Raw genomic sequence first — 27,156 nt, 5'->3', positions numbered from 1 at the left:
TATGCCGTCGGCGTCGCCGTCGCCGTGAGGTTCCGTATGACGTCAACGGCGATGAAATCATCGCCGCGCTCCGGACGCTGTATGTGCGAGTGAAAGGGTGCGAGGGACGTGCGCTTTCACGGGGAGCGAACGCACGTCGGAGAGCAAACGCGCGTTCTGCGCCGTGCTCCCTGAAGGGCTGCAGAATTAAGCGTCTCTTTCCTCTTTTCCATATATAGAGAGCAAACGCCACTTCCGTCGCGCGAAAGGCCGTGGGGGGACGGGAGGGAGGGAGGGGAGGCGACGTTTAGCTGCGGCACCAAATGCGTATTTATAGAAAAACGTTGCGAGGTGAGAAGGTGGTAAAGACTTCCGACGGTGCTCGAAGAGTTTCCCGTTCTGATCTCGTCGAAAACCTGCGAGCCGCCCCCAAGGGCCCTGGCAACAGTCACCAACGCCACGCGCGTTCGGTGCGAACGCAGGCAAAACGCCGACGGCGTCTACAACAGTTCTGCGTGGTGCTGGTGCTGCGGCATGTCCAAGTTTATACGGCTGATATAACTACTATCCTTACTCCGTATAGATCTCTACTAATTTGCTATCGCAATTGATGCTTCGCCTTTCGGGTGAAACTGCGACAATTTTTTAAAGCGAAAGGCTTTACTAATTAAGGACGTCGAGCCGAGTTTCGCCGTCGCCAGCAATTTGACCTTCGTTTGACCGCAGCTGCGCCGAGCTCCGCCGATGGCCGCCGGCTTGGGGCATGCGCTCTCCGCAGCTGGGATGGCGCCTGACCACGTGACGTGACTCGCCACGCGCCTGGATAAAGCCCTTCCCCCTCCACATACACATACACATATTCAGAGTTTTTACCAGCGTCTCTTGCCGTTGCGTCTCTCGGCGTCGTCGGGGACGGCGGCGAAATCAGGGGGGGGGGGGGGGGGGGGGAGAGGGGAGGTATTCTGTAAGAGTCCACCTAGTAGACTGTCCACTGTGGCTGTCACCATTGGCTGCCACTTCACGAGCGCTAAGGAGACTGGCTGGTACCTTCGCGCTCGTGAAGCGGCTGCCAATGGCGACAGCCGCAGTGGACAGTCCACTAGGTGGACTCTTACAGAATAACCCCCCCCCCCCCTTTGGTATGTCTTGAGTACGGCGGTTTGCCTTGGCGCCTCCCTCAGCGTCGACGCTGAGCGACGACGGGTGACAAAACGCCAGAAAACGCCGGGAAAGCGCTGAATGTGGAGTGGCTTTAAGAGGAACGCCGCGCTCACCTAGTCAGTGCGAGGTTGGCCATGGCTGATAGCGAGGCCGGGCCGTCTTCTGTGAGCGTTGCGCGGGAGCGGGAGGCTTTGAGCCGTCGTCGGCAAGCGGCGTCTGACCACCCCGCGGATATCCCCGCCGAGCTGCTTCACTGGATAGGGTTCGGAATGCCAAGCGCGCGTCGGAGACTCAAGAAGAGCGAGCCGTTTGGATCGCAAAACGCTGGAAGCGGCACCACAACGTTAGTTAAGCTAATCAAAGGTTAACGAAGTGAAACCAAGACTTAACCAGGCTAAATTAAGCTTTCGCTTCGCATATCCAGGGTTAGCTCAGCCACGGCCGCTTGATAAAAAAAAAGCTTTTTTTTTATCCAGCGGCCGTGGCTCAGCTAAGCCGCAGCCATTTTTGTTGTTTTAACTGGCGATCTATGACGACAGAATTCATTTCTATGCATCATGAAATCATCTGAGAAAATTAGCTTATATTTTATAAGTGCGATCTCTGCTGTGACTCCATCGCTACTTTTACGTCTCACAACTGACAAAGCCGCACAGCATAGATATTGCGAAAACATATTTGCAAATTCATGCGCGTAATCAGAAACCCCAAAGTGGTACCTTAATGTTTGTTATAAGTTATGGCAATCTTTTGAAGGATTTTTTTCTCGTTTAGAGCCCACACTGTCACTGTGCTCTAGACTTCCGACCACAACATACGACCGCATTGGATAGTCTGGATCACGGTTTGCAGAGTATGAGTCGCGAAAAATCGAAGTGAATCGAGTGTTCTCGAAAAGGATCGTGTAGTTCCGTGTAGCCAACGTGTAGTCAGTTCGATCAGCGTCGACCCAACAACGATCAAAGTTTACTGCGCGACATACGTAATGACCTTCCAGCCTTGGCTCCGGTTAGGCACAAACTAGATTCAAGCGTAGCAATGTAGGATGTAACCATCCACGTTCTCATCTGGTCTGCTTTCTTTTTATTTTGTTTGTAGATGTTCGAACGCCTAAAGAAAGAACAGCCAGGGGCTCTTGAAAAAGTGATGGCACTGGCCGGAGATCTGGCTCAGCCAGATTTGGGCCTCAGTGCGTCTGATCGGGCCACCTTAGTCGACAATGTGTCTGTCGTCTTTCACGCCGGTGCCACGGTCAAGTTTGAAGAACCTCTCAGGTAAGTGAAATAAGCGCTTCCGGCTGTTTGGAAAACAGTACAATGGAGTCACACAACAGAAAAGTTTAGTGTTTATGTCACACAAACTTGACGTTCGTAACACAAATTGCGAAACAAAGGTCGACAGGTTTAATTTTTCTCGGAATCTAAGTGCATCTCGAAATGACAGTGCAAGTTATCGTCAAAGATTTCACATGCCACACATGGTATATTCATGAGTAGGCCTGTGCGGTTGACAAAACGCTTAGCAAAACCTTTTCAAGTGAGGGTTCTTCAAAAACAAGATGTAATGCAAAAAATTTCACTTACGTGCACATTATAGGTGAAAATACAATGCTTTACAGCTTTGTGAACGCTACAGTGATATAGGCGTGCAGAAACAACAGATGTGTTACAAAGCTCTAAAATTGTGACATGTTTGTATTTCAGGGACGCATTTGAACTCAATGTTTTCGGTACAAAGAGAGTTCTGGACCTCTGCAAGCAAATGCCAAATATATGCGTAAGATGCAGCGCATCTTTCTTCATTTTATCATAGCTGTTCGAATATCTTGTACAATGTATTTCATACCTTACATTCATACCATAGTACACGCCTGCTTAGTCTTAAGTATTGAGTTCAAGCCTGCGGGTTTCCTTCTAGGCCCTTGTTCATGTATCAACAGCATACTGCAACTGTGACAAGCCGGATGTCCACGAGGTGATAAATCTGCCATGCGAAAATGCCAAACAATTTTTTGAAGCTTTTGAGTAAGTATTCTCACCACATCTCTGCCTTTTTTTTTCCTCTTTCCCCAGAACAGGATCGCCAACCGTCTACGCTCACCTCTCTGCCTTTCATTTATCCTTCTCTCTCTCTCTCTCTCTCTCTCTCTCTCTCTCTCTCTTTAAGTTATGTTCCGGTTTTCTAAGTTTAATGTAAGGCCATCTCGGGTAACACATCTGTAAATGAAAAATACTGGGCCGTCTTATCAAGACGTAGCACCAGCGAAAGTGTCCTTCTAATAAGCACGTACAATGTTTCCGATTAATAAATAGCAATGAATTGTGCGTCCCCTTGGCATCTCGATGTCACTTAATGTGGCACGTATCGAGCTCTCCATCGCGGCACACTACGAGCTCGGGGTCGACAAGAATTTCATTTTCAGCCATGCTTACGTTGATAGTATGTATTAAGTATCGTAATCTTTGAAGACGTATCCCATTCTTTAACCGCTGCAACCACACATCAACATAGAGAATTCTAATGCGATCGTATTTTTAAGCATGCATATATCGCAGAGCAGCTAGATTTTATGTTTGATGTTGCAAGCAGTGTCATAGTGTTATATGTGATCGCAAGGAGGCAGTAATAAGCGATTTCGAGATAATGCGACCCAAAAGTATTGTTAACGGAAGCTCACGCACTCGTACATTGTGTAAACAATGCAGTCACACTACAGTAATTTAGAACACAGCAATTATACCGTGTACACAGGCTGTTTAGGACTGGCATGGTAAAAAATGATAAAGGACTAGAGCACTGCACGGGCAGTGTTTAAAGGCCCAGCCAGAGCCCAGCCCAATGGTACAAAACGTGGCTCATACGCTGCCCGGGCCTAACCCTTGGGCAATAAACGTAGCATGGTCGAGTTCTCGGTTATTGTGAAAACACTAGGCCGAACATACACAGATTGATATTGGTTTATTCGAGTTGAAAACACACATATACAATAGACAGAGAGGGAAATGGGAAGGGAGCAGGCTCGCAGCTGCTACCGAGAGGGGCACAACGCCTACCTACTAACATTTAAGAACGAGATAATAGGGGAAAGAAAAGTTGAAGAACAATTGCAAAAGTTAGATTTCACTGTGTCAGGTTTCCCGCTGGATTTTGCTGCTCAAAAAAAGGTAAAAAAAAACAAAAAAATACATCTAATGCTCACCATGCTCGTGCGTTAAATTGTGCTAAGAACGACCGTACTACACTTTATAAATACTTCCAGTTGAGCGGCAATATATAGCGAAGGCATAGGGTAACACCCCAACGCCCCCCGCTAGCCATTTCATCTGACTTTTGAATCTCCAACAATATTATCAAGGAATGTTGTAACTCGAGCCATGTCTCTTATGTGCGCTAATGTAAATCACGTAATGTAGCATAAATGAAGGCCATGGCGCTAATGAAAATTTTAAAACGCTGGTCTATTGCTTTCATGATTCTCATAATACATCGTCTCTAGAATCTTTCTTGGTCCATTAAATAGAAACTGGTCACACTCTGGGGCGACGCTCATGTACAATCATACTGTCACGCTGAATATGCAACTTTTTATTTATTTCATTATTTCAAAATACCTTGCAGTCTACATGCGGAGCATTGAGTAAGGGGAGCAGCAAGTAGAAATAAACACAACTGAAAGATAATCAAGACTGAGAATAAGTAAAGCACATTGCTCGCGCAGATAATCAAACATAGCTAACAAAAGTTGCAGTTTAAAAAGCATGGAAAAAGTCATGTTGCTTTAAATTGGCTTCAATTTAATAGATTCAGTTCCTCACTCGACAATTTAGGCATCGGTTTTCGTAATGTGAGCAAAATTTAGACTGTCTACTTTTGTTTCAACACGTAGGGTGTTAAGAGTACTGGAGAGCTCAGCGATTGAAACGCAATACTAGGACAGCATGGTGGCGGGCACTATTGTTGCTCCACTGGTGGGCGCTGGGGACACTGAGCTGACGCATTTTTGGGTCACATGAAAGAGACAGTCTTTTATTGCGATAGAAATTATATGGACATCCAAGCGCATTCCTGCCGTCACCGTCGTCGTCGTCGCTGTGAGGTTCCGTATAAAGTCCAACGGCGATAAACTCGTCGCCGCGCGCCGTATGCGGTATGTGCGAGTGAAAGCGCACGAAGGACGCGTTCTTTCACGGAAAGCCAGCGCACGGTGGAGAGCAAACACGACGTTTCCGGTCGTGCGAAAGGCCATGGGGGGGGGGGGGGGGGGGGGGGGGCGACGTTTAGCTGCGGCACCAAATGCGTATCTTGCGACCGGACGCAAGGGGAACTGGCGACTCAATCTCCTACGCGAAAGGAGGAAAGCGGGAAGGCAGCGTGGGAGGGAGCGGATGCGGCTTCTACTCTGCCAACAACCGCGTACTTGAACTTTGCGCGCACCGTATCTTGAAAGCGATCTCCACACGGTTTTGACCTTTGTATGCGCTGTGCTTTCGCCGCTCACTTTCCGTTGAAGGGATAGACCGCACGAACCTTCGCTCGCTGTGCTTGTTCACACCAGCAATTTGACAGTGCTTGCCTGCGGTCATCGAGTGTGATCTATGCGCGCTGACACCATGCTTGTTAATTCAGTTAGTCAGCAAATTGTCCAAGTTTATGTAGCCGATAAAACTACTATCCTTACTCCGTATAGCTCTCTACTAATTTGCTATCGCAATTGATGCTTCGCCTTTCGGGCGAAACTGTGACATTTAGGTACGAAGCACCTTATGCGCCCGGGCTTCTCCTGTCGTAGTCACGGTAAGCAAACGGCTCGTGCTCGCACTCGGCACGCGCTCGTGCCACTGCTTCCGCGTTCGTCGTTGTCGTCGTCTTCCAAAGCAAGCGGCTCGTGCTCACGCTCGGCACGCGCTCGTGCCACTGCTCCCGCGTTCATCGTCGTCGTCGTCTTCCACAGCTGGCTGCGTTGCCGCTCATCATTCTAGCGTAGAATTTCACTTCTGTCGTCGTAATGGGGAGGCCGCGTATAAAGGGGCATGAGCCATTGCTTAAGTAAGAATGAGCCCATTAGCCGTGCATCACTGCGTGCTTCGCACCTCCCCAGGTATCACGTTAGTGGAGCTGCATTTCGCTCAATGGGTGATTTGACACTTACGCATAAAATGTAACTCACCGCTCAAACCGAGCCTACGACTTAACTCGTGCTAACTGTAATAACTAATAAAAACTAAAACAGTAAGAAAGGCGTCCATAATGGCCAAATTGCTGAGGGAGTTAAAGAAAACAATGATGGTTTCGCGAATACTTCATGGTAAAAGACATCATCAAGGTTGTCCTAAAATAATACTAGTGACGGCTTGGCCACACGTCAAGCTTTTTTTTTATATTATTGAGTTTTGCGGAGTTCTTGAAGCATGCTCAGGCCCATTACGGGCCCGACTGGGGCCCGAGCCCAACCCGAGCCCGAACCTCCTAGGCCCGAGCCCAGCTCAAGGGCAGAGCCAGGCCTGGGCTTTCGGGCCAGCACGATCTTGTGCGGTGCTCTAAGGATCAAAGAAACAGAGCCGCAGAGCAGCCGTTATCGGCTGAAGCTGTTTCCATTGCTAGATTCGAGCTACGCATAAGGTTTTCATAGAAACATGGTAAGTTGCATAAGCCAAGCGGAATAACGGCAGCCGCCAGCTATTAACGGTGGCACCACTCTTTTTGCTTCGGTGGCCTTATAACAGTATAATACTTTTACCACTTTCTTAATGCATCGATTGGTGTGGTTTGGTTTTGCTTTACTGATAGCGGGCATTAGCTTTTCTGCTTGCCTTAGTCGTCGTCCAGTTAAATTGCATCGGTTAAGCTCTCCTTTTCCTTTTTTTTTTTTTTTTTTTTTTGCGAGCGCATTGGTGACATACATTGGGGTGCATGAATCACTGCCTTCAACTTGCGATATATATGGCATACGCAGCGACAACATTTTTTGTTTTCGCCGCGAAACTCTGTTGATGCCGTGTTCGCATGTTAAAGAACTAACTTAAAGCTACAGAAATGCCAGATTCGAACTTTGGAAATACCACGTGTTGTTTTTCTTTTTCATTTTCTGCGTTATTGTCACAGGCACCAACTTTTTCCGCCCACCACGTCATCTGGAGTCTCACACCCATTCCCGATCACTATAATGTTACGTAATTAAAAGCCCAAAAAAACAGTACATTCTGTTTAAGCGTAATGAAACTCCTCCGAGTCCTATATAACAAATATTATTCTTCGACAGGGCCGCAGGCAACGAGGCAACGGGTAATACGAAAGAGTGCTTGTTTGGCCATCCAAACACGTACACTCTGACCAAGAGGTTAGCTGAATCACTGCTGCTGGAAGAACGAGGAAACATTCCCGTCGCCATCGTACGGCCTTCCATCGTCACTGCCTCGTTGACTGAGCCGGTTCCGGTGAGCCATGACCCTCACTTCATTGTAAAATATAAAATCAGGCACTGTGCTGGCCAATCTTTTTTCCTTTCTAACCAACACAACTTTCATGTCTTCATCCCCGGCTGTTTAGCAGGTAAAACAACACGGAAGTGCGTTGTTCGAAGTGGTGGCGTTCCGAGATCGAACCTCTTCTCCAAGTTGTATTACCTGTGGTGCGTGTTTATATGTATCGGATGTAGCAGGCGTCCTGGAATTATCTCCAAGGTTCTGAGTTACGCCAATATTTATCACTGTGCTTATCTTCGTGGTTCGTCACATTTATAACTGTTTCGCAATATTATAATTATCTGGCTGCTTTCGTTCTCCCTTTGAATACGGTGCTTGACGGGTATGTGTCGGTAAATCGTAAGGACACTATACCTGCAGTATGAACGAGAATGTTTTAGGAACGCATACTCATAGTATCCGAATAACCGTTTGCATTATTTTTTAGGGTTGGGTCGACAGTTATAACGGCTGCACTGGCATCGTTGTAGCGGTAAGTAATGATCAAATATTTGAACAGTTCTAATAGCGTGGATTAAATACCAGGTGTTCTTGCGAAGACTAAGTAATTTATCAAAATTGTCTCTGGCAGATAGCAATATTCTAGTCCTTAGGATGGTCTACTCAAAGAGGCGGACCATAATCGCACAAGAAAGAAGAGAAATTCATAATCGACTAATTAAGTAAAAGTACTAATTACGTTTTTAACTATTAACGTTGCGGCACATATTGCAATTTGCCAATTGTAGCCGGCGGCAAGGCATATCCACTTGAAATGCATTCTGTGGATGACTCTATTTTCGAGATATGCGCCACCAAACATGAAGGTAAATCGCAATGTTCCACGGATTTTTTAACAAAACGTTCTTTAATGCATTGAATTGCAAAAATAACTGGACCACCAATGTATTTGTATGCAAAGTCCGGGAATTTATATCTCGAAATTGGTTCATCCTGAGAATTCGTTCCGAGTCGATCCGCCTTGCGAACACCCCTATTACAATTTGTAAATTGCAATATGGGCCGTAAGGTAATTAGTTTTCATTTCATTTCATTTATTCATACTGTGAGCCTTTTACTAGCTATTACAGGAGTGGATAGCGTACTTAAACAAAAGAAGTGCATTTGCAAGAAAAAAAGAAGAAAAGTGGTTTCAAATACATCGAAAGCGAGGGATTAAGCAAAAAAGAACAGGCGAAGGGGCGAAGGAGCAAACCAAACAAAAAAAACAAACAAGCACACAAAACACACTCAACATGATAACAGATTTATGATAGAGCATCAGGGTACACAAGGCGATTTAGTGTTTTTTAAATTTTATTGGCACCATTTGATGTTACAAGAGAGTCCGATAATGAATTCCAATGTTTATGGCACTAGGGAAGAAACTTCCGGGTGTTCAAAATTAATGTTTACGGAATTTTTAAAAATCGCCTCTGGCAGGTAGCATAATTCTTATCATTGGGATGGGTCATTCGAAGACGCGGACATTAGTTGCACGCGAAAAAGAAACACATATTCAACTAACTAACAAAATTGACTAATGAGCTTCTTAGTTAATTACTTTACGACACATTATTAACAGCGCAGCTGTTTACGCCGGCCGTAATGTGTGCCGCGAACCGCAAAACCTCGCCGAGCTATGACGTCACTGCGTTGCCTAGCAACCCCATGCCAGCGGTGCGATAGCTTCTCAAGACTCCGCGCCTAGGCACTGCGCTCAGCGCGTCTGCTCCACTTGCCATAAACGTTCCGTGTAGCAGGTGTGAAGGCGGGGTTGCTAGTGTGCGGGTGGTAGTAGCAGCCATGGGGAGAACGAGGAAGAACAGCACTCCCGAGGAAGAGGCCGCTTTCCGGGAATCACGCCGCTCGGCCAAACAAGAATACAATCGCCCGCGTCGAGCTGATCCTGCACAGAGGACCGAGGAAGCCTTAGCCAAGCAACGGCGCAGAGTCGAAGATCCCGAATACGCCGACCGAGAAAGGGGACGAAGGCGGATCGGTATGCGGAACATGCGCGAAAACCCAGACTCCGGAGAAGCCGAGGCGTCACGACGCCGAGCTTGTAAGTCCATGGGAGGAGCGTACGATCGTTTCGAGCACGAAAAACCTAGCAAAACCTCGCAAAAACTCAGTAAAACTACAAGAACTACATGATCGTCACTCCGCTGTTCTTAAGCCTTGCGCGTCGTAGCGCAAGCTTCTTCAATTTTTGTAATTTACGACTCGTAGCCGGTGAGCTTGCAAGGCACATCCACTTGAAATGAATTTACAGGATGACGCCAGTTTCGAGATATTATTTCCCAAAGTGTGGGACGAAATACATGGGCGTTCCGGTTACTTTTGTGCTTCAATGTATAAAACAGCATTTTGGTTAAAGAGTAAGTGGAACAACAGTGCATTTTTACGGCCAGTTTGATAGCGCATATCTCTAAACTGGTGTCATTCTGGCAATTAAATCCAAGTGGATACGGCTGACAAGCTCACCGGCTACAATTCATAAATTGCAATATGTGTCGTTCAGTAATTAACTAAGAAGTTAAGTAGTGAATTTTTGTTAATTAGTTGAATATGTGTTTCGATTTCTCGGGGTAATAATGTCCGCCTCATCGAATAATCCAGCTCAATGATAAGAATTATGCTAGCTGCCACAGGCGATTTTTAAAATTCTGTAAAACTTAAAAATGAACACCCTCTATATTTAAAGCAGTCGTTACGCGCTATGGCAGGTGGCACGTACATACTGTGTCGGTGTCTGAATGTTTCGCCAGTTTTTATTAACAAATATTTATCATAGCTTATGTTTATTTGATAGTGGATCACTAAGAAGAAAAATTTTAGTCTCATATTCGGTTCGCTTTTCTAGCTCTGGAAGCTCAGCAAGTTTACACACTTCAGTCGGAGAGTAACAGCGACATTTATTAAATATGAACCTGGAAGTAAGACGCTGGATCTTCTCAAGATTTAAGCGGTTTGTTTGGGTACAGGGATCCCATACAATTATAGCATATTCAATTATAGGTCTCACCAAAGCTATATGGATAAATTTTCTGGGGAGGCGCAATGCAAGTTTCATCTGAGTCCCCAGAAGAATGATGTCTAAGCATTTATCTTTTTAATACGAGTAAGTGCATGGCCGTTTATACTCTATGAGGACTCAAGAATATTTTTCTTTCTAGAAATTAATTTTTCGTTTTGAGATTTAGTTCACCCTGATAGTTCGGTGATTTTATTCCTTTGTATATTATGCAGGCGTCTGCGAGCATTTCTACTTGATTAGTAATATCTCCAGGCAAATCATTCATGAAGATCATGAAAAAGAGGGGCCCTAAAACGCTTCCCTGGTGTACCCCAAAGGCTACAAAAGATAAACTAGATTGTTCACGTCCCAGTTGTACATACTGCTCCTTTGCGTAAGATGGGAACCAAACCACCTTTATGAGCGGGGTTTTTGAAAGTAACATTGATTTTAAGTAATAACTTAGCATGAGATACCTTATCGAAAGCTTTTGCCAAGTCCAAGCAATTATATTGGTTTGGCCACGGAAATTAATAGTGCTGGAAAGTTCCTGTACTAGTTCAATAGGCTAGGTAACCGTAGATAGACCTTTCCTTAAACCATGGTCTGAAAAATTAAATTATTTTCATTAAATTATGTCATTAAGTGCTCTGATACAATATTCTCAAGGAGTTTAGGACAAGTGCTTGTCAGTGATACAAGTCGGTAGTAGCTAGCATCGATAGTGGGGCCACCATTATGAATGGGCCCGATCTATGCGCGCTTCCAAGCAGAGGGAAACGATCCCCTACTAATTCATGATTGAAAAATTAAGATCAAATACTTGGATGCCCACTCGGCGTATCTATGCAGGAATTCATTGGGAATTTGGTCAGGTCTTGGGTTATCACAGCTTAAATTTAAAAATTAAACAGTGAAATTTTGTTAATTAGTCGATCATGAATTTCGTTTTGTCGTGCAAGTAATGTCCGCCTCTTCGATTAGACTAGCTCGAGACTATACTTGTGCTATCTGCCACAAGCAATATTAAAAATTAAGTCTTCACACAAACACCCGTTATATTATACTTCGGCATTTGAGCAAAACTTTGAGTACTGTTCCAGGCTTGTGAAACCGTGTCGTGTTTGTTTCCAAACCTTCCCAGCTGAGTTTGGGCCTGCTACCGTCTCTCATTACGGAAAAGAAGTGCCTAGCTGACATCGTTCCTGTAGACATTCTGGCAAATACACTCATATGCGTTGCCTGGCGCACTTTTAAAGCAAGGTAAGCGCGCCATACATGGTCGCACGATGTGCGTGCGTGCGTGCGTGCTGTGTGTGTGCGTGCGTGCTGTGTGTGTGTGTGCGTGTGTGTGTGTGTGTGTGTGTGTGTGTGTGTGTGTGTGTGTGTGTGTGTGTGTGTGTGTGTGTGTGTGTGTGTGTGTGTGTGTGTGTGTGTGTGTGTGTGTGTGTGCGTGCGTGCGTGCGTGCGTGCGTGCGTGCGTGCGTGCTTGCGTGCTGTGTGTGTGTGTGTGTGTGTGTGTGGTGTGTGTGTGTGGTGCGTGCGTGCGTGCGTGTGTGTGTGCGTGCGTGCGTGCGTGTGTGCGTGCGTGTGTGCGTGCGGTGTGTGCGTGCGTGCGTGTGTGTGTGCGTGCGTGCTTGCGTGTGTGTGTGCGTGCGTGTGTGCGCACGTGTGCGTGGTGTGGTGTGGTGTGGTGTGGGTGTGTGTGGTGTTGTGTGTGTGTGTGTGTGGTGGTGGTGTGTGTTGTGGTGTGTGTGTGTGTGTGGTGGGTGTTGTGTGTGTGTGTGTGTGTGTGTGTGTGTGTTGTGTGTGGTGTGTGTGTGTGCGTGCGTGCGTGCGTGCGTGCGTGTGGTGTGTGTGTGTGGTGTGTGGGGTGTGTGTGTGTGTGGTGGTGTGGTGTGTGGGGTGGTGGGTGTGTGGGTTGTGTGTGTGTGTGTGTGTGTGTGTGTGTGTGTGTGTGTGTGTGTGTGTGTGTGTGTGTGTGTGTGTGTGTGTGTGTGTGTGTGTGTGTGTGTGTGTGTGTGTGTGTGTGTGTGTGTGTGTGTGTGTGTGTGTGTGTGTGTGTGTGTGTGTGTGTGTGTGTGTGTGTGTGTGTGCGTGTGTGTGCGTTCTGAGTCAGCTGCGCAAGTATTTCTCTTGCCAGTATACCTTTATTTCACTTATCATTTTAATCAACCCTACGGTGATTGCTCATTCATATACTCTGCCGCAATATATCGGTGCGTCGACATAATACAGAATGGTACAACTTTGCCGACTGAGCAGTCACATCTAACTGTCATTAACAAAGAAACTGCCGAAGTGGTTGTCATTTCAAGACAACTAACAACATTTCATGACACTCTCTGCTGCACAGGGTCTTATATATTCCACACCCATTTTCATCGGGAGAGGACAGGCGCAGTCGCTAGTCCCAGCTCTCGCTATGTTGTTTCATAAAAACATCTTTGTCCCCCACATTGTTGCTCATTTCACTTATCATGACCATTTTACAAGTGGACTGTTTCACATCTGAAGGGCAAAGTCTCCCGTTGCAGGCCAACGTACATGAAAGTGTACCACTGCACGAGTGGCACCCTACAGCAACACACGTGGGCAGAACTGGTTGAAACGATGCAGCGAGCCATCTTCAAACATCCACTGCCAGATGCCACCTTCTACCCTAAGGTCTCCGTGACCAACAGCCAGGTGTGGCACAACATCCACCTCTATTGCCTGCGTTATCTGCCTGCGAGCGCCGCAGACTTGGCCTTGAAGCTAATGAGAAGGAAGCAAAGGTCAGTATCATCTACCGTAGAGGCCTGCGCGTTTTGCTACGCTAATTTGCTACGCTAATCATTCTCGACAGTATGGTCTGTGAGACGAAGTAACCAGTACTACGTTAGAATGACCTTGATAATATATACGCAATGTCTGCCGTTCCAGCTTTCTTTTTTTAGGGGCGAAGCACCTTAGGGCCGAGCCTTGTCCCTCGTCGTCCTCCGGTGTCCGTAGCTCTGGTTTGCATGGAGACCGCTAGGGGCGCTGCGGTGCACAAGGGCGTTCGTTCCCGATGCGCGCTCTCTTTCTCTCTCGTTCCCGACGCGAAACTGAGGGCTCGCGAATCTCGCGCTTGAACCGAGCATCGGAGCCACCAACCTCAGGTAGAGAACGCTTCCGGCGTTTTGCCGCCACTTCCCGCGCTCTCGCCGCCTCTGGGTCCGCTTGCCGGCGTCGGGGGATTCACGGTTACCCGAATGATCCCCTGGTGCTTCGCCCACTCATAATCATTCACTTCGTGGATATGCGGTGATTTTTTTTCCTTTACTTACGGCGTAGGAAGAGAAACTGTATACAAAAAATGATCTCTTTACACTCAAACTCGAATGAGCGCCATCAAAGCTGTTGTTTCCACTGCCGCACATATTGCTGAAAAATATGCTTGGTCCCACTAAGACTTTATGAATGATGAAGATTTTATCTTCTGCTAGTTAAGCGAGTCCGACGTCAGCTTTATGAGGCCTTCGTATCAAACCTAAGAGTGGTTGTGAAAAAAATCCACCTCCGCTCCTATTTGGCTACAGTGTCGCAGTATGCAAGATTCCATACGCTGCCCCTTTGATCCTGCTGCCAGACAGTCGTGACAGCTCATGCCTGCTGAGTTTAATGACTGTAACGTAAATGAATTCGTCTGATAAATAACCGCCCAGTGAGTGCAGAAACGCACCTTCATTGCGAACACACACCCGTTCTGGTTAACTTCAGCAATATTGATAATGGCAACACAGAGGCCCTTTTTATTACATTTATGCTACAGTTCGCGCCTGATCGTAAGGAAGGAAGGAGAGAGTGGAGGAGCAAAGGTAGGGAGGTTAACCAGTTTAGCTCAACTGGTTTGCTAGGCGACAGAAAAGCAAATGACCATGGCGTTTCATCACGTTCCTTCATTTCAGAGCCACAGTTTGCAATGGGAAAACAGCTGTCGCGTGACAACTGGAGTGGTACAAACATATAAAAGTCGGATTGCAATACATATGGGGTAAAAAATAGGTTTAAACTGATATACACATTTAAACTACGTTATACTGTATACAGGTCTAGCTGAGAACTCTTAAACAACAGATAAAGGCAGCATTATTCACATAGTGAAGGGTTCGGCAGTCACTGTCCGATACAAAAGATATAAATAAGAAATGTCTCAAAGCCCAGTCAGCTTCCTATGCGACAGTCCAAGAGCCTTTAATGCGATCAAGTATTCACAGTATACACATGGAAGCCGTATCGGCTTGAAGACCTCTCTTCTTTGCGCATTTCCGCAGTCACTGACCACAACTGCCTCTTGTGATACTTGATCAATTATTATCATCGCTAAGAAGTAAGGCTCGTAAGTAGGGCGCAAGAAACTCAACCAAATGCCTAATGGCTGATATGGTAATTAATTATTGTTTAAACTATAACTTATCCAGGTGTTTAGGAACAGTGTAGGAATAGCCGCGATCTGCTCAACAGGACTCCAAACGATTAGCTTAAATCTAATTCGTATGACCATTGTCATAAAAGCTTGGCGCATTGCGATGGTATATGGCCAACAGTATATTTGGTTGACAACGACGAGCTCACGGTTGTAATTGCTCGGTCTTTTTTGTTTGTAACTTCATTCTTCTTTATTCTGCAGTTTCGTGCCACTTTACAAGAAGGTTCGCAAATCCATGGACGTTGTACAGTACTTCACGACTCACGGATGGCTTTTCAGAACGAACAACGTCGTGGGGCTTACACGTGAACTCTCTCCCAAGGATAAGCAGGCAAGTCAAAATATGAAGAAAGCATGCTTAGCGCTGAAATGTAAACTGTAGAACGAACAGATAACGAACAGAGCTTCAGAAGTTTGGTGCAAATCTGGTTCCTTCAGATAGGTGCTGGGTGTCCATCCACATTCTCACACGATTTCCTAGTGCCCTCGAAGAAGCCTCGACAGCCTTAAACACACTCACACATGCAAGCTGCTGTCAGCACCCTTGCGACAGAAAACAACGGAATTTTCCTTAATCCGCAGCAATTTTTTTTCTTACCGTGGTTAGAGTTTTATCGGTCTGGCGCAATGCATCTGGTTTTCTACTCAAGCTCACTGACAAGCGTCTTACCTTTTAACACAGCCCCCATACTTATGATTGTATTATTGGCAATTTTTATTGCACCAGTTTCTTTAGTTCTATAATGCTGGCTGATATGTTCAGACAGTGAATAAACATACCTACTCTGCCAACCCAATAGAAAATACCGAAGGTGGTGTTGTGCCGTAAGTCTGGTAACAGAAAATCACCACTGAATTACCGTCCGATTTCGCTTACCAGCACCAGTTGGGTGCTGGGCGCTGGGTGCGGTTGGGTGCAGTTGGGTGCTGGGTGCGGACCCACTGGGCATACGCTACTTCACCTGCGCTGCCGCCACTATAGAGAATGCGCTCCGCGCGTACCACGCGTTCCCGTGTTCACGCTTTCTTTCTGAACAATGAGCGACGTCACCGGCGGAAATGCTTCGTCTGCCGCTGCTGCTAAACGAGCTGCCCGAGCAGAGACTCAGCGCCGCCTCCAAGAGGACCGTCTTTCAGAATCAAATTCTTTGGCATAACATATCGCGAATTCAAAACACCTAAACAGCTGCGCTCAAAATTCGCATTAGGTAGTATTGTAATCGTCGGAGTTTTTTTTTTTCGCTCAACCTTGTTCACAATAATTCAGTACGATTTAAATCTTCAGATTGTAACCGTACCGCTAGATACAACCCAAGTTAATCACGCCCTTCCATCACTTGCATCACGTAGAACGATACCACGACAGAAATCATGGTTTGTACATGGATTTGTCGGATCTTCGTGCTTTTGGCTTCAAACGTTCTTGCGGTAGAGCCTGCTTCACAAAGATTATGATCGTTCTTAAATTCACAGTGACCTTATTGTTCGATCTCACTACGTGTCGCGCCGCACGGATCATTGCCGTAAAGACGGAATTGGATCAGCCAATACTAACATTTCAATCAGAATTTTTTAGAATATCGCAGGATTGAAACCACCTTCCATGAGACATTGGCTCCATCGTTGATTACAAACTGATTCGCACGGCGCTATAGTTAACATTGTATAGACCTTTTACAGCGAGCAGTCTGCGCATTGCGCACCAGTGGCCGCCACAGGCCCGTTGCCATTGAACGCCTTCTGAATCGACTGCAAACAGACATCGGCCGCCGCGCGCCGCTTCAGCAATGTTCAGCCTGGAGGCCCGAAATCGCTCGAGCAATTTATTTAAAATGTGAGACAGCAGAGGTAAGACGGGCTTTGTCGTGAACTAAAGGTACTGCGACAGACACTGGAACATGTGGGATGAGACTGCGTGCGAGCTTGATCTGCCTCAGCTGCGCAAGGATCGAGTGCCCGCATTTACGACCATTCGCCATGCACACCTTTCCACAAGGCGAGCACAACGAACTATACATACCCCCAGCGCTGAACAGCTCACGGCAGACAATGACCGGCAACAGATTTCCGGCAATGACTGACAGGGTAACACTATACCTGCAGCATCAACATAGCGTTACCACCCCCGCTGATAAAAAATATCACGGCACGTTGAACTTCGATAAGCGTGCAAGTCACCGCTATGTATTCCCCACAAAAGTGTGACTGACATACTCGAGCAACTTTACTTTCCATAGCAGCGAATTCAAACGGCGGCCATGCACCACGAGGCAGGCGAAATCGCTCCGCCATTTGCGACATTCTTTACCGCGCGTACGCTAATGCATTTCAATCTCCGCTGTAAGTAATCAAAAAACTATTCCCCAATTATCTGATCAGCGCTAACGACAAGAATTCAACGGTCGGAACCAGCTACTGTGGTCGAGGCGGCAGGTCACAAACAAAACATTTTCTGCGTGCGCACACACACGCCTATTCCCAATTGTTGTTGCACGTACAGTTAACGAACACAGCCGTAACAACCAAAGTATACCGCTGCAAAGGCTAGAATATACAGGGTAAAAGCTAACATCAGGCTGCTACATTCGTAGCCTTCAGCCGGTAAGCTTGCACACTATTAAGATTGAAGCGCAGGCAAATGAATAAATGAAAGGCATACTTACACTGCATCTGCAGCTTTGGCCAAAGTCTTGTGTCGTGTACGCACTCACTGCTCAGCGTGGTGGCCGAAAGGCCGAAATAGAAGCTGTCTGAACCGTGCCTGCGGCCGGCGGGGCCATTGTCAACAAGCGAGCAAAAATAATAATTAATAAACTAAGCTACCGACAGAAGCAGCTAGAAACATTCGTTTGGAAGCTCAGCGCCTTTCCACTTCGCTACGTGAAGTTCAAATGCACTAAAATGATGCAGTGCAAATGCCGACGCTCTTTGTTGCGTACAGTTTTAGAAGTTACGGCCGCGTCTGATTATTTCGAGATCTGGTTGCGAGATCTTTATTGCAGCCAGTGGTCTGGGAACGCGACATCTAGCGGGTGCCCTGCTAACCCCACCCGTCATTCCCCTCCACAATCAGCTACCTCTGGTCCTCCCTCTCTCAATGAAGGATTTCTTTTTTTTTTTCTTTTTTCAGTTGTTCAACATTGACATGCGGAGCCTGGACTACCAGTCATATTGGGATAAATACTTGTTGGGAATCCGCAAGTATCTTTTCAAGGCCAAAGATTTGGAGGTTCCAAAGGCACGAAGCCAATTGAGACGGTGAGCACATTTGTAAATTCAAACTGTGGCTTGTGTGCTGCTCGAGTCGTCTCAAGGCGACCTTTAGACGTAACCTGTTAAGGAGGAGTGGCCCTTCCTCTCTCTTTCTCTCTCTCTCAAGATACACGTGATGTATTCTTTGAAAAAACCTACAGCTTTCTTTATATTTAATATCGCAGGGGCTGAAAAAGTTGTATTTTATTTCCGTTAAACGTTATGTTGGCTCTTGTAATGTTAACCTAAGGAAATATAACTGTACCAAATAAAAAGTACCTTATCCCAGCTGCGGAGACATTCTATTCTAAGTCCCAGTTCGCGATAAATTCGTAATATTGTTATTGTTATTGTTGCCTATCACGTATGTGGCTCCTACCCACGATGGGGGATTGGCCAAGAAATGGGTGGATTATTCCAAATTAATATGGAGCATATATCTCTAAATATCTATGGAATTAGCATTGAGTAGCGTAGAATTATCTGTTAAAATAAAATCCGGAAAGTCATATCGAATTAGTAATAATTAAATTAAATGTAGAAAAAACGATAGAATTTAGCAGAGCATTCTTTTGGATTCTGTAAGAAAATGTTTGGACAGCAAAGCAAGCATTCCTGCGGCTGAATCCCAAAGTGGACGCCCCGAACGAAAGAATATTAGGTTCTGTTAAGTCCAGGCCAAGTCTTCGAAAAGGTATTTCCAACAATCTTTTTCTTGCCGCAGTAAAGCGGCGACAAGATAGAAGAAAGTGATGTGTCGTCCCTTCCTCATTACAAAACGAGCAGAGGGGTGAGGGAACCAAATCCGACCTGTGTAGAAAAAAATGAGGGAATGCGGCAACGTAATTTGGTGAGAGAAACCTCAAGCATCTTTGTGTTACAGGATTCGCTACGCCAGGGAAATGCCAGGTGCTTATAATCTGGAGAAGCAGTCAGAACTTGGTTTGATAAGGCTCTTCTAATTGATCGCATCCGAAATCTAGCTGCCGTGATGTGTGCTATCACTGGTAGAATAGGAAGAACAGGGCCAGAAAGTGATGTCTTTGCCAGCGAATCGGCAGTTTCATTTTAAAAAATTTGTCGCAGTTTCACCCGAAAGGCGAAGCACCAATTGCGATAGCAAATTAGTAGAGAGCTATACGGAGTAAGGATAGTAGTTTTATCAGCTGTATAAACTTGGACATGCAGCAGCACCAGCAACGCGCACAACTGTTGTCGACGCCATCGGCGTTTTGCCCGCGTTCGCACCGAACGCGCGCGGCGTTTTTATATAAATACGTATTTGGTGCCGCAGCTAAACGTCGCGTCCCCTCCCTCCCTCCCGTTCCCCCACAGCCTTTCGCACGACGGAAAAAGTTGCGTTTGCTCTCTATAAATGGAAAGGAGGAAAGAGACGCTTAATTCTGCAGCTCTTCAGGGAGCACGGCGCAGAACGCGCGTTTGCTCTCCGACGTGCTTCCGCTCCCCGTGAAAGCGCGTGTCTCTCGCGCCCTTTCACTCGCACATACAGCGTCCGGAGCGCGGCGACGATTTCATCGCCGTTGACGTCATACGGAACCTCACGGCAACGACGACGGCAGAAATCTCCTTTGGAGTGTCCATATGATTGCTATCGCAATAAAACAAACCTTTATGACCAGGCACCCGAATCAAATGAACACATTGCACATGGGCAGGAACTAGCAAGTGAAAGAGTTTTAGCATGGGTGAATTCGCAGGCCAAGCTCCTCGAAGTTTCTTTTGTAGCGTTAGCTACACTGGCCTAGCCAAGCCCGTTTCGCGTGGCACATCAAGAGCCGTGCTGCGCATGCGCAAGGATCAGTGATGTCACACGGCTTGCGCACCGGAGCCACCGCAGCCGGCACCTCTCGCGAACTCCGCCGCCGCCGCGCGCGACTCACCGCCGCCGGTCTGCGCATTCCAGAGGAGTGACGTCGTAGCCGTGGTAGACGCACTGGCGCCGGCGCGCGCTCGCTGTGCAGTCGCCGTCTGACACTGCGCTGGAGCCGCTGCGCTTCTGACTGGCGTTTGCCAGTGTGGTATAGCCATGGAGAAGGAGAGCGCAAATGCTGCTCAACAGCGCAGAAGAACGGAGAAGCTTGACTCATCGGATCCCGAAGTAGTTGCCTGGCAATTCGCGGTTGAGCGTAGGAGGAATGAACAGAAGAAGGCTAAACGTGCTGCGGAGACACTGGAGCAAAGGGACGAACGTCTAGCAAAGCGGCGTCGCCAGGAGGCTGAGCGACGTGCCCGACCACCCCTGCAGCAACAACAAAACGCCGTCGATGACGTCAAGGCTCGCCGATCGACTGAATATACTGTGAAACTCAGCGAAAGCGCCAGTGCGACTCGGACCTTCAGCTGAACTTTTGCTAACGCTATTTCCTCGAAGTTTCAGTTTCTTTTTCATCTAGCGAACAGGTTGGGAGAAGTTCAATGAGTCTTCCTTGCTTTTATTGCGATAGCAATTATATGGACATTCCAAAGCGGATTTCTGCCGTCGTCGTCGCCGTCGCCGTGAGGTTCCGTATGGAATCAACGGCGATGAAATCGTCGCCGCGCTCTGGACGCTGTATGTGCGAGTGAAAGGGCACGAGGGACGCGCGCTTTCACGGGGAGCGAACGCACGTCGGAGAGCAAACGCGCGTTCTGCGCCGTGCTGCCTGAAGGGCTGCAGAATTAAGCGTCTGTTTCCTCCTTTCTATATATAGAGAGCAAACGCAACTTTTTCCGTCGCGCGAAAGGCTGTGGGGGAACGGGAGGGAGGGAGAGAGGGAGGGAGAGAGGGAGGGAGAGAGGGAGGGAGGGAGGGAGGGAGGGAGGGAGGGAGGGAGGGAGGGGAGGCGATGTTTAGCTGCGGCACCAAATGTGTATTTATATAAAAACGCCGCGCGCGTTAGGTGCGAACGCGGGCAAAACGCCGTCGGCGTCGACAACAGTTCAGCGCACTGCTGGTGCTGCTGCATGTCCAAGTTTATACAGCTGATAAAACTACTATCCTTACTCCGTATAGCTCTCTACTACTTTGCTATCGCAATTGATGCTTCAGCTTTCGGGTGAAACTGCGACAATTTTTATTGATGGACTATCTACATGCACCTGAATGACCTAAAGGGTTTTATTACATCACATTTTCCAGTAAATCACCTCCCCCTCCCCTCTCTCGCCAGCGTAGGGTAGCAAACCGGATCTTCCCATCTGGTTACCCTCCCTGCCCTTCCCCTTTCTTCTGTCTCTCTCTCCAGTAAATAACAGTCCCGAACAAATAAATATGCCGAAAAACAACAAAATTCCCACTATGCTTCTAGAAAACGCTTCGGGAAACATATGAAAGAAAACAAAATGACTACTCTCAATCTCAATTTCACAACCACTGAGCCCTAGTGGTATCGAATGCGCCTACAGCACAATTAGCTGTTATATTAGTCGCGAAAATCACTTTTTTTTCTTGCGCTACTTTCAAACATCATTTTGTATGAACAATAAAATTATGAAGCCGGGGGGCAAGTTATTTGGCGCTGACGACGTCCTAGCGTGAAATGAACAGTGTGACCTACTATTGATTTTCTTAGTTTGAATTTTCCTCAGTAAAATTGTTTTCTTGCGCCATTGGACAGAAACTTCTGGCAACTGCTGCAAGGCTATGCTGGCTTCACGTCGGACGCTTAACTTATTAGCACCAGAGCGTTAACGGCTCCGTGTCACAGAAAATCCGGTGTCGGCGTCCGGCGTCGACGTCCCGTGAACGGAAATTTTGTATATATTTAGGCATATGTATATGTCCCGCCTTGCTATATGACATGTGGTAGATGCGGGTTATATTGCCGCACCATTCTATCACCAAAGTTTCTCATACCTTTATTTACATTCTTGACAAAGTTATTCCTCGGAATTTTGAGAATGACAGTCCACAAACAAATGCCATAAAACAAAACGCCGACAGCGCATGCCTTTCATGTTAAATCCGCTCAGACTGAAATATTAAAAGTGCGAAACAATAAGAGAAACATGAAAATTATGTAATTATTTGGCGCGGCTGTGTACTACCTCCGGAATCGGCCCACGCAAGAGGCCGCGTTTCTACCATAAAGCTCGCCTTCGTGCATGGCGTTCGCCGCCAGCATTTCCTGTTAAACATTCCGGTTGCATAAGCTGCAGTTTCCGGGAAGCGGGAGAAGCAGTCATGGATCTTTGAATGCTATCGCGTTCCACTCTTAAAGGAGAAGTTTAGGCGCCCTCCAACTTTTCTATTAAATTTGTTTCTTAATTTGCGTGGGACGTTTTCTGTAATGTCGTCAATCAGTTAATGTATATTAATATACTGTCTTGTGCTTATAGTACAGTTTCTTTTACATTGCATTTCTTTAATTCCATTATTTGTTGCTTTTTTTGTTTACTGTCGACATAATTTGCGTATTTATTTTTTTAAGCGTTCCGGTACATTTCAGAACTACGGGGCATCCTTCTGAGAGAGAGCTAGAGAGATTCATTATGAGAGAAAAGGTGCGAGGTCGGCCTGAGCCTACTGCGTTCTAGCCTGCTACTCAGCGGTTAAGTATGGGGAAAGGCGAATAAAAAGAGAGGGAGAAGTTGAAGATGACGATGAAAAGAAGAGGCATGAATAAAATAAATTTACCGGAAAACCTTACTACAGTCGCATAACCAGTTCACTATTTCTCAAAAAAAAAAAACCACAATGACTGTCATGGCCTGACCCGCGGAGTACTTTGGCCATCGACCTAAAAGAAGCTTTTCAGAAAGTGGCCGGTTGTCGATGAGTGCGAAAGAGTTGCAGCGGCACACACACAAAGAGCGTGGTCTACATAGTCTCCGGCACACCGCAATTCTCACAGACCGGGCTGCCCGCACAGCCTGCAGGATTGCCATATAGTATTGTGTAAAAGCCACACAAAGTCTCAGTCAGTGCAGAAGGATCGCCTGGCTTCTTTAGGTGTTACGTGAAGGTATCCTGGATCGATGCTCGGGATAAAGTGAACGAAGGCTTCGATGGCGGTGTTCTGGCTGAGACCAGTAACTTGCTTCAGCGACGGTGGGTGATGTCGAATAGCCTACCGTCGGCAAGCGCCCTTGTAAATGGGACTGAAATGCGGAGGTCCAACTTTGCTTCTGCGTCGGCGAGCTCATTTTCATCAACAACGCAGTGTCTCGGAACCTACTGAAATACTATACGGTGCCCATTTAGACAACAAGTAATCAGGGGTTTTACGTAATAAAGTCACCATCTGATAAGGAGGCACGCCGTAGTGGGGTACTCCGAGATAATTGTAGACAAATGGGGTTTGCACCCAACGCACGACACACGGGCGTTTTTGCATTTCGTCACCACCGAAATGCGGCCGGGATTTGATATTGCGTACTATTGTGCTTAGCAGTGCCATAGCCGCTAAGCCACCATGGCGGTTGATGCCCATTTCGCAAGACGGGCTCTAGAAAGAAAGAACTTATTTGAAAGGAGGCAAAGAGTTCGGCCTGACGCTCTAAAATTCAGTCACTTCGTGAGCAAGTTGCATTTTATTTCTGCTATACACCTTAATGTGCGATAAAGTTTCTTATTCGTGTCAAAAAACTTCTCGCATTGTGTCGAAAGCGTTAAAGGGTGTATTCTTGATCAGGTATTTTTCACAAAAAGTTAAATCTGTAACCTGAAAAACATTTTGTATAGGAGAAAAAAAAGTGTGATTTCTATGCTCCATCATCTATCGAGGCAATTATCACTTGGCAGGGCCTCGTTGCCCTGAGTGAAGTGGATCAGAGAGCATACGGGGGTGGCCGATAATCTAGTTGACATTAAGAGGAAGCTTTAGCCCGGGTGCTCCTATCTAAATACTTGTAAAAGGACAATTTGTTTTCTCTCGCAACCGCTGCACCAAATTTGACGAGGTTTGATGCATTTAAATGAAAAACTGATATCTGTTCTTGATGCAGAGCTATTCATTTGTAAACTTCGTGCTTGTATTCTTTTTGCGAACTTTCAAATTTTTCCAATTTTTTACAAAATTCAGGCCCTAAATCGAATGTCCGCTTCCAACAGTCACTAGAATTAACCTTTCTCTCTCAAATGCAACAAATTTCATTAAAATCGGTCCAGGGGTTATCTCAGAAAAGCGTTTCTGCGTTTTACATGTATTTGAATCGGCCACGTCGGACTTGGGCCCGAGCTAAAGCTTCCTGGACAGGCCATGCAATGCGTAGGGTAGATAACCGGTGGCCTACTAGAATTACAGAATGAGTACCAAGGGAAGGTAAGCGCAGCCGAGGACGCCAGATAATTAGGTAGTGTCATGAAATTAGCAAATTTGCGGGCATAACTCGGAATCAGCTAGCGCATTTAGGGGTAATTGGAGATCGCTTGGAGAGCCCTTCGTCTTGCAGTGTACATAAAAATACATGATATGGTAGAAGTGGGTATGGCAAATTAAGATTCCTCCGTCACCTAATTTGAAATTTATACAGCTTTACGAATACATGCCAGGTATTTTCACTAAACAAATATGGGGGAAATAAGCTTGTGTGCTTCCTTTATTTTTAGTTTAGCAGAAGAAGCTTACTCGACAGATAGTGTATTAATTGTTGTGGTGGCTTGAAAAAGAGCTGGCAAAATAAATATCAACACATAGCAGAAAAGTAAGAGAAACAATACAGTCGGTGTATCCGTTCCGTCCTATTGATCAATATGTAATATAAAGGAAAAAGAATATTCACCGAAAATCAGAAACATGGTCACCCAAAAATGTTTGCACGTTTCACAGGTAAGGCTCAGTGAAGTTGCCCTGGAGTGTGACCGATATGTCCCACTGACTTCGAAAGGTTTATAATCTCTGCAACGGCTGTTCAGCGTAGCCAGTGCACACGTACGCCCGTAGGTAGCAACTTGGCTACATACATTCTTGACAAACTATAGGTCAATACCTTTTTACAAGCCTCGACCGACTGCTGCCCGCAACGTTACGTGATAGAAACGCATATTACCATTGTTTTACTCCAGGTTTTACATATCTGGCAGATTTTTTTTTCTGTGTGTAGTATATATTCCAGAGGCTTCTTAGGAGGATATAGTACATTTGAGTACAATAAAAAAATAATAATACAAATTACGTGTACAGAGAGACACCAGTCGAATTAATATGAGAATAAAAATGTCCTCGCGCCAGCGTAAGAAATGAAGAAACGAAGGAACGACAGGCAACGGCGATTTTCTTTATCCTTCGCAGGCTCTACGTCGCACGGTTGTCCTTGCAGGCGATCCTGCTTGCCTTAGCGTGTCGACTGCTGACGACGGGGACAGCGTGGAACCTCGCCACCACAGCGATGTCGCTTTGGTCGAAAGACGTGTGACACGCTACTTGTCCCATTAGGTCTGCCGCCGAAACTGTAGCAGGCAATAGAGCTATTATCCCTTATAAAAAAAATTCAGAGCCCTTCCACTATGCGAAGACCAGCGAACCTGTACTTGAATTATAGGTGGTTAATTGCTACATTGATTGAATAAAGACACATAACTTCGTTGCTGTGTTGCTGTTATTACAGTCTTTCATTTTCTCTTTACTTTGTCACCGTGGTAACCATTGCTTTGTGGTCACTGTGATGTACTGCAATTGGTTACCGATGCTTTCGCGCCCACTCCCGCTTCTGTTCGCAGAAGGCGGTCCTCACGTGCACGCTGTTGTTCTTCGTCGGTCACAGAGCGGCTATCCGACGTTACGGATCCTTCGGACGACACGCGTTCGGCTACAGCAGCTTCCGGTCACCTTCGCGCCCATTCACGCTATTGCTCACGCCGGCGCCGTTTCCATGCACGTTCTTCTTCTTCAGAACGGACTACGCTAGTCCTAGCCGTAGCAAGACCAAAGTACAACTGTTGATAACGTTGCTAGAGCGATGCCTACGTCACAAGAAAACGAGGCACACACATTGGTGGGTACACAATGACGTTTTGTTATTCCGCCATCCACTCCCGAACCACGGATCACCGCCGGCGCGCAGCAGGCTACTGTGGATTCAATTTTGTCGACGCGACATTTTTCTACATATCCTGTCCACGCAGACACTTTTCGTCAGAACCTAGCCATATAGAGCTTCGCTGTGAAACTAATGCACGCTGTCGTGTAAAGTCTGCACACCTGTTCCCATAAGTACCGAGAACATTATGAACAAGCTCTCTATTTACAACCTTGTAATTTATGTGAGCTGGCTACTATCTAGGGCTGCTTAAAAGGATCCATTATAAATCAGAAATTGACAGAATGAAATAAAGTTGGCTGCTCTCAGTAGTTTTCTATACGCTAACGCGCAAGCCTACAGAAGTATATACAGCCTTGAGACCTTCTAAATCCACTTCTATAAGGGATACCTTTGTCAGTAAGGAACTGATCTGGGCTCGGCCCAATTAACTTTCATGCCTGGTTGCAGAAATGGGAGAATAAGTTGTCTACACAATCCATAGCCGCAGCGGAGCATATCGCTGCAGGAGCTGGACACTATGAGTCCAATGCTTGCGGCTCTAGGGTAAAGCAATGGCTCGTAATTTAGCCCTTGCTACGAAAGAATAAAATGATAAGAAGCGTCAAACTACAGGCGTGACTAACAAAAGGAAGCTGTGTAATCGCATATGATCCATGTAGCTTCTTCATTGTGATGTCTTGCGCTAGTTCCGAAGCCCCTACATGTTTTGCCAAGATAGCTGAATGATATGTAGGGGCATAGCCAGTGGGGAAGATGTTCTTGATTTGAGAACACGGTCAACAAATTTCAACGCGACAGCGTTAAGAGCCCCATGCCGCTGAAAATCCGGCGTCGGCGTCGGTCTCGGC

General features: G+C 46.5%; 1 protein-coding gene across 1 annotated transcript in view; it reads left to right on the top strand.

Moving 5' to 3' along the window:
* LOC119450338 (putative fatty acyl-CoA reductase CG5065) overlaps positions 1-25,850 on the top strand; it is a 39,793-nt gene extending 13,943 nt beyond the window's left edge. The window contains exons 4-13 of the mRNA XM_037713768.2: positions 2,239-2,414; positions 2,844-2,916; positions 3,058-3,164; positions 7,400-7,574; positions 8,050-8,094; positions 11,765-11,883; positions 13,158-13,397; positions 15,275-15,404; positions 18,204-18,331; positions 25,558-25,850. Coding sequence (XP_037569696.1) covers positions 2,239-2,414; positions 2,844-2,916; positions 3,058-3,164; positions 7,400-7,574; positions 8,050-8,094; positions 11,765-11,883; positions 13,158-13,397; positions 15,275-15,404; positions 18,204-18,331; positions 25,558-25,681 — 1,317 coding nt within the window. The 3' untranslated portion in view covers positions 25,682-25,850. The remainder of the gene's footprint in view (positions 1-2,238; positions 2,415-2,843; positions 2,917-3,057; positions 3,165-7,399; positions 7,575-8,049; positions 8,095-11,764; positions 11,884-13,157; positions 13,398-15,274; positions 15,405-18,203; positions 18,332-25,557) is intronic.
* The last annotated feature ends 1,306 nt before the right edge of the window (positions 25,851-27,156 follow it).

This window comes from Dermacentor silvarum, chromosome 4 (genome assembly GCF_013339745.2).
Source record: "Dermacentor silvarum isolate Dsil-2018 chromosome 4, BIME_Dsil_1.4, whole genome shotgun sequence".
Classification (NCBI taxonomy): Eukaryota; Metazoa; Arthropoda; class Arachnida; order Ixodida; family Ixodidae; genus Dermacentor; species Dermacentor silvarum.
Note: the sequence above shows the minus strand (reverse complement) of the source record. Positions and strands in the feature narration are given on the sequence as shown.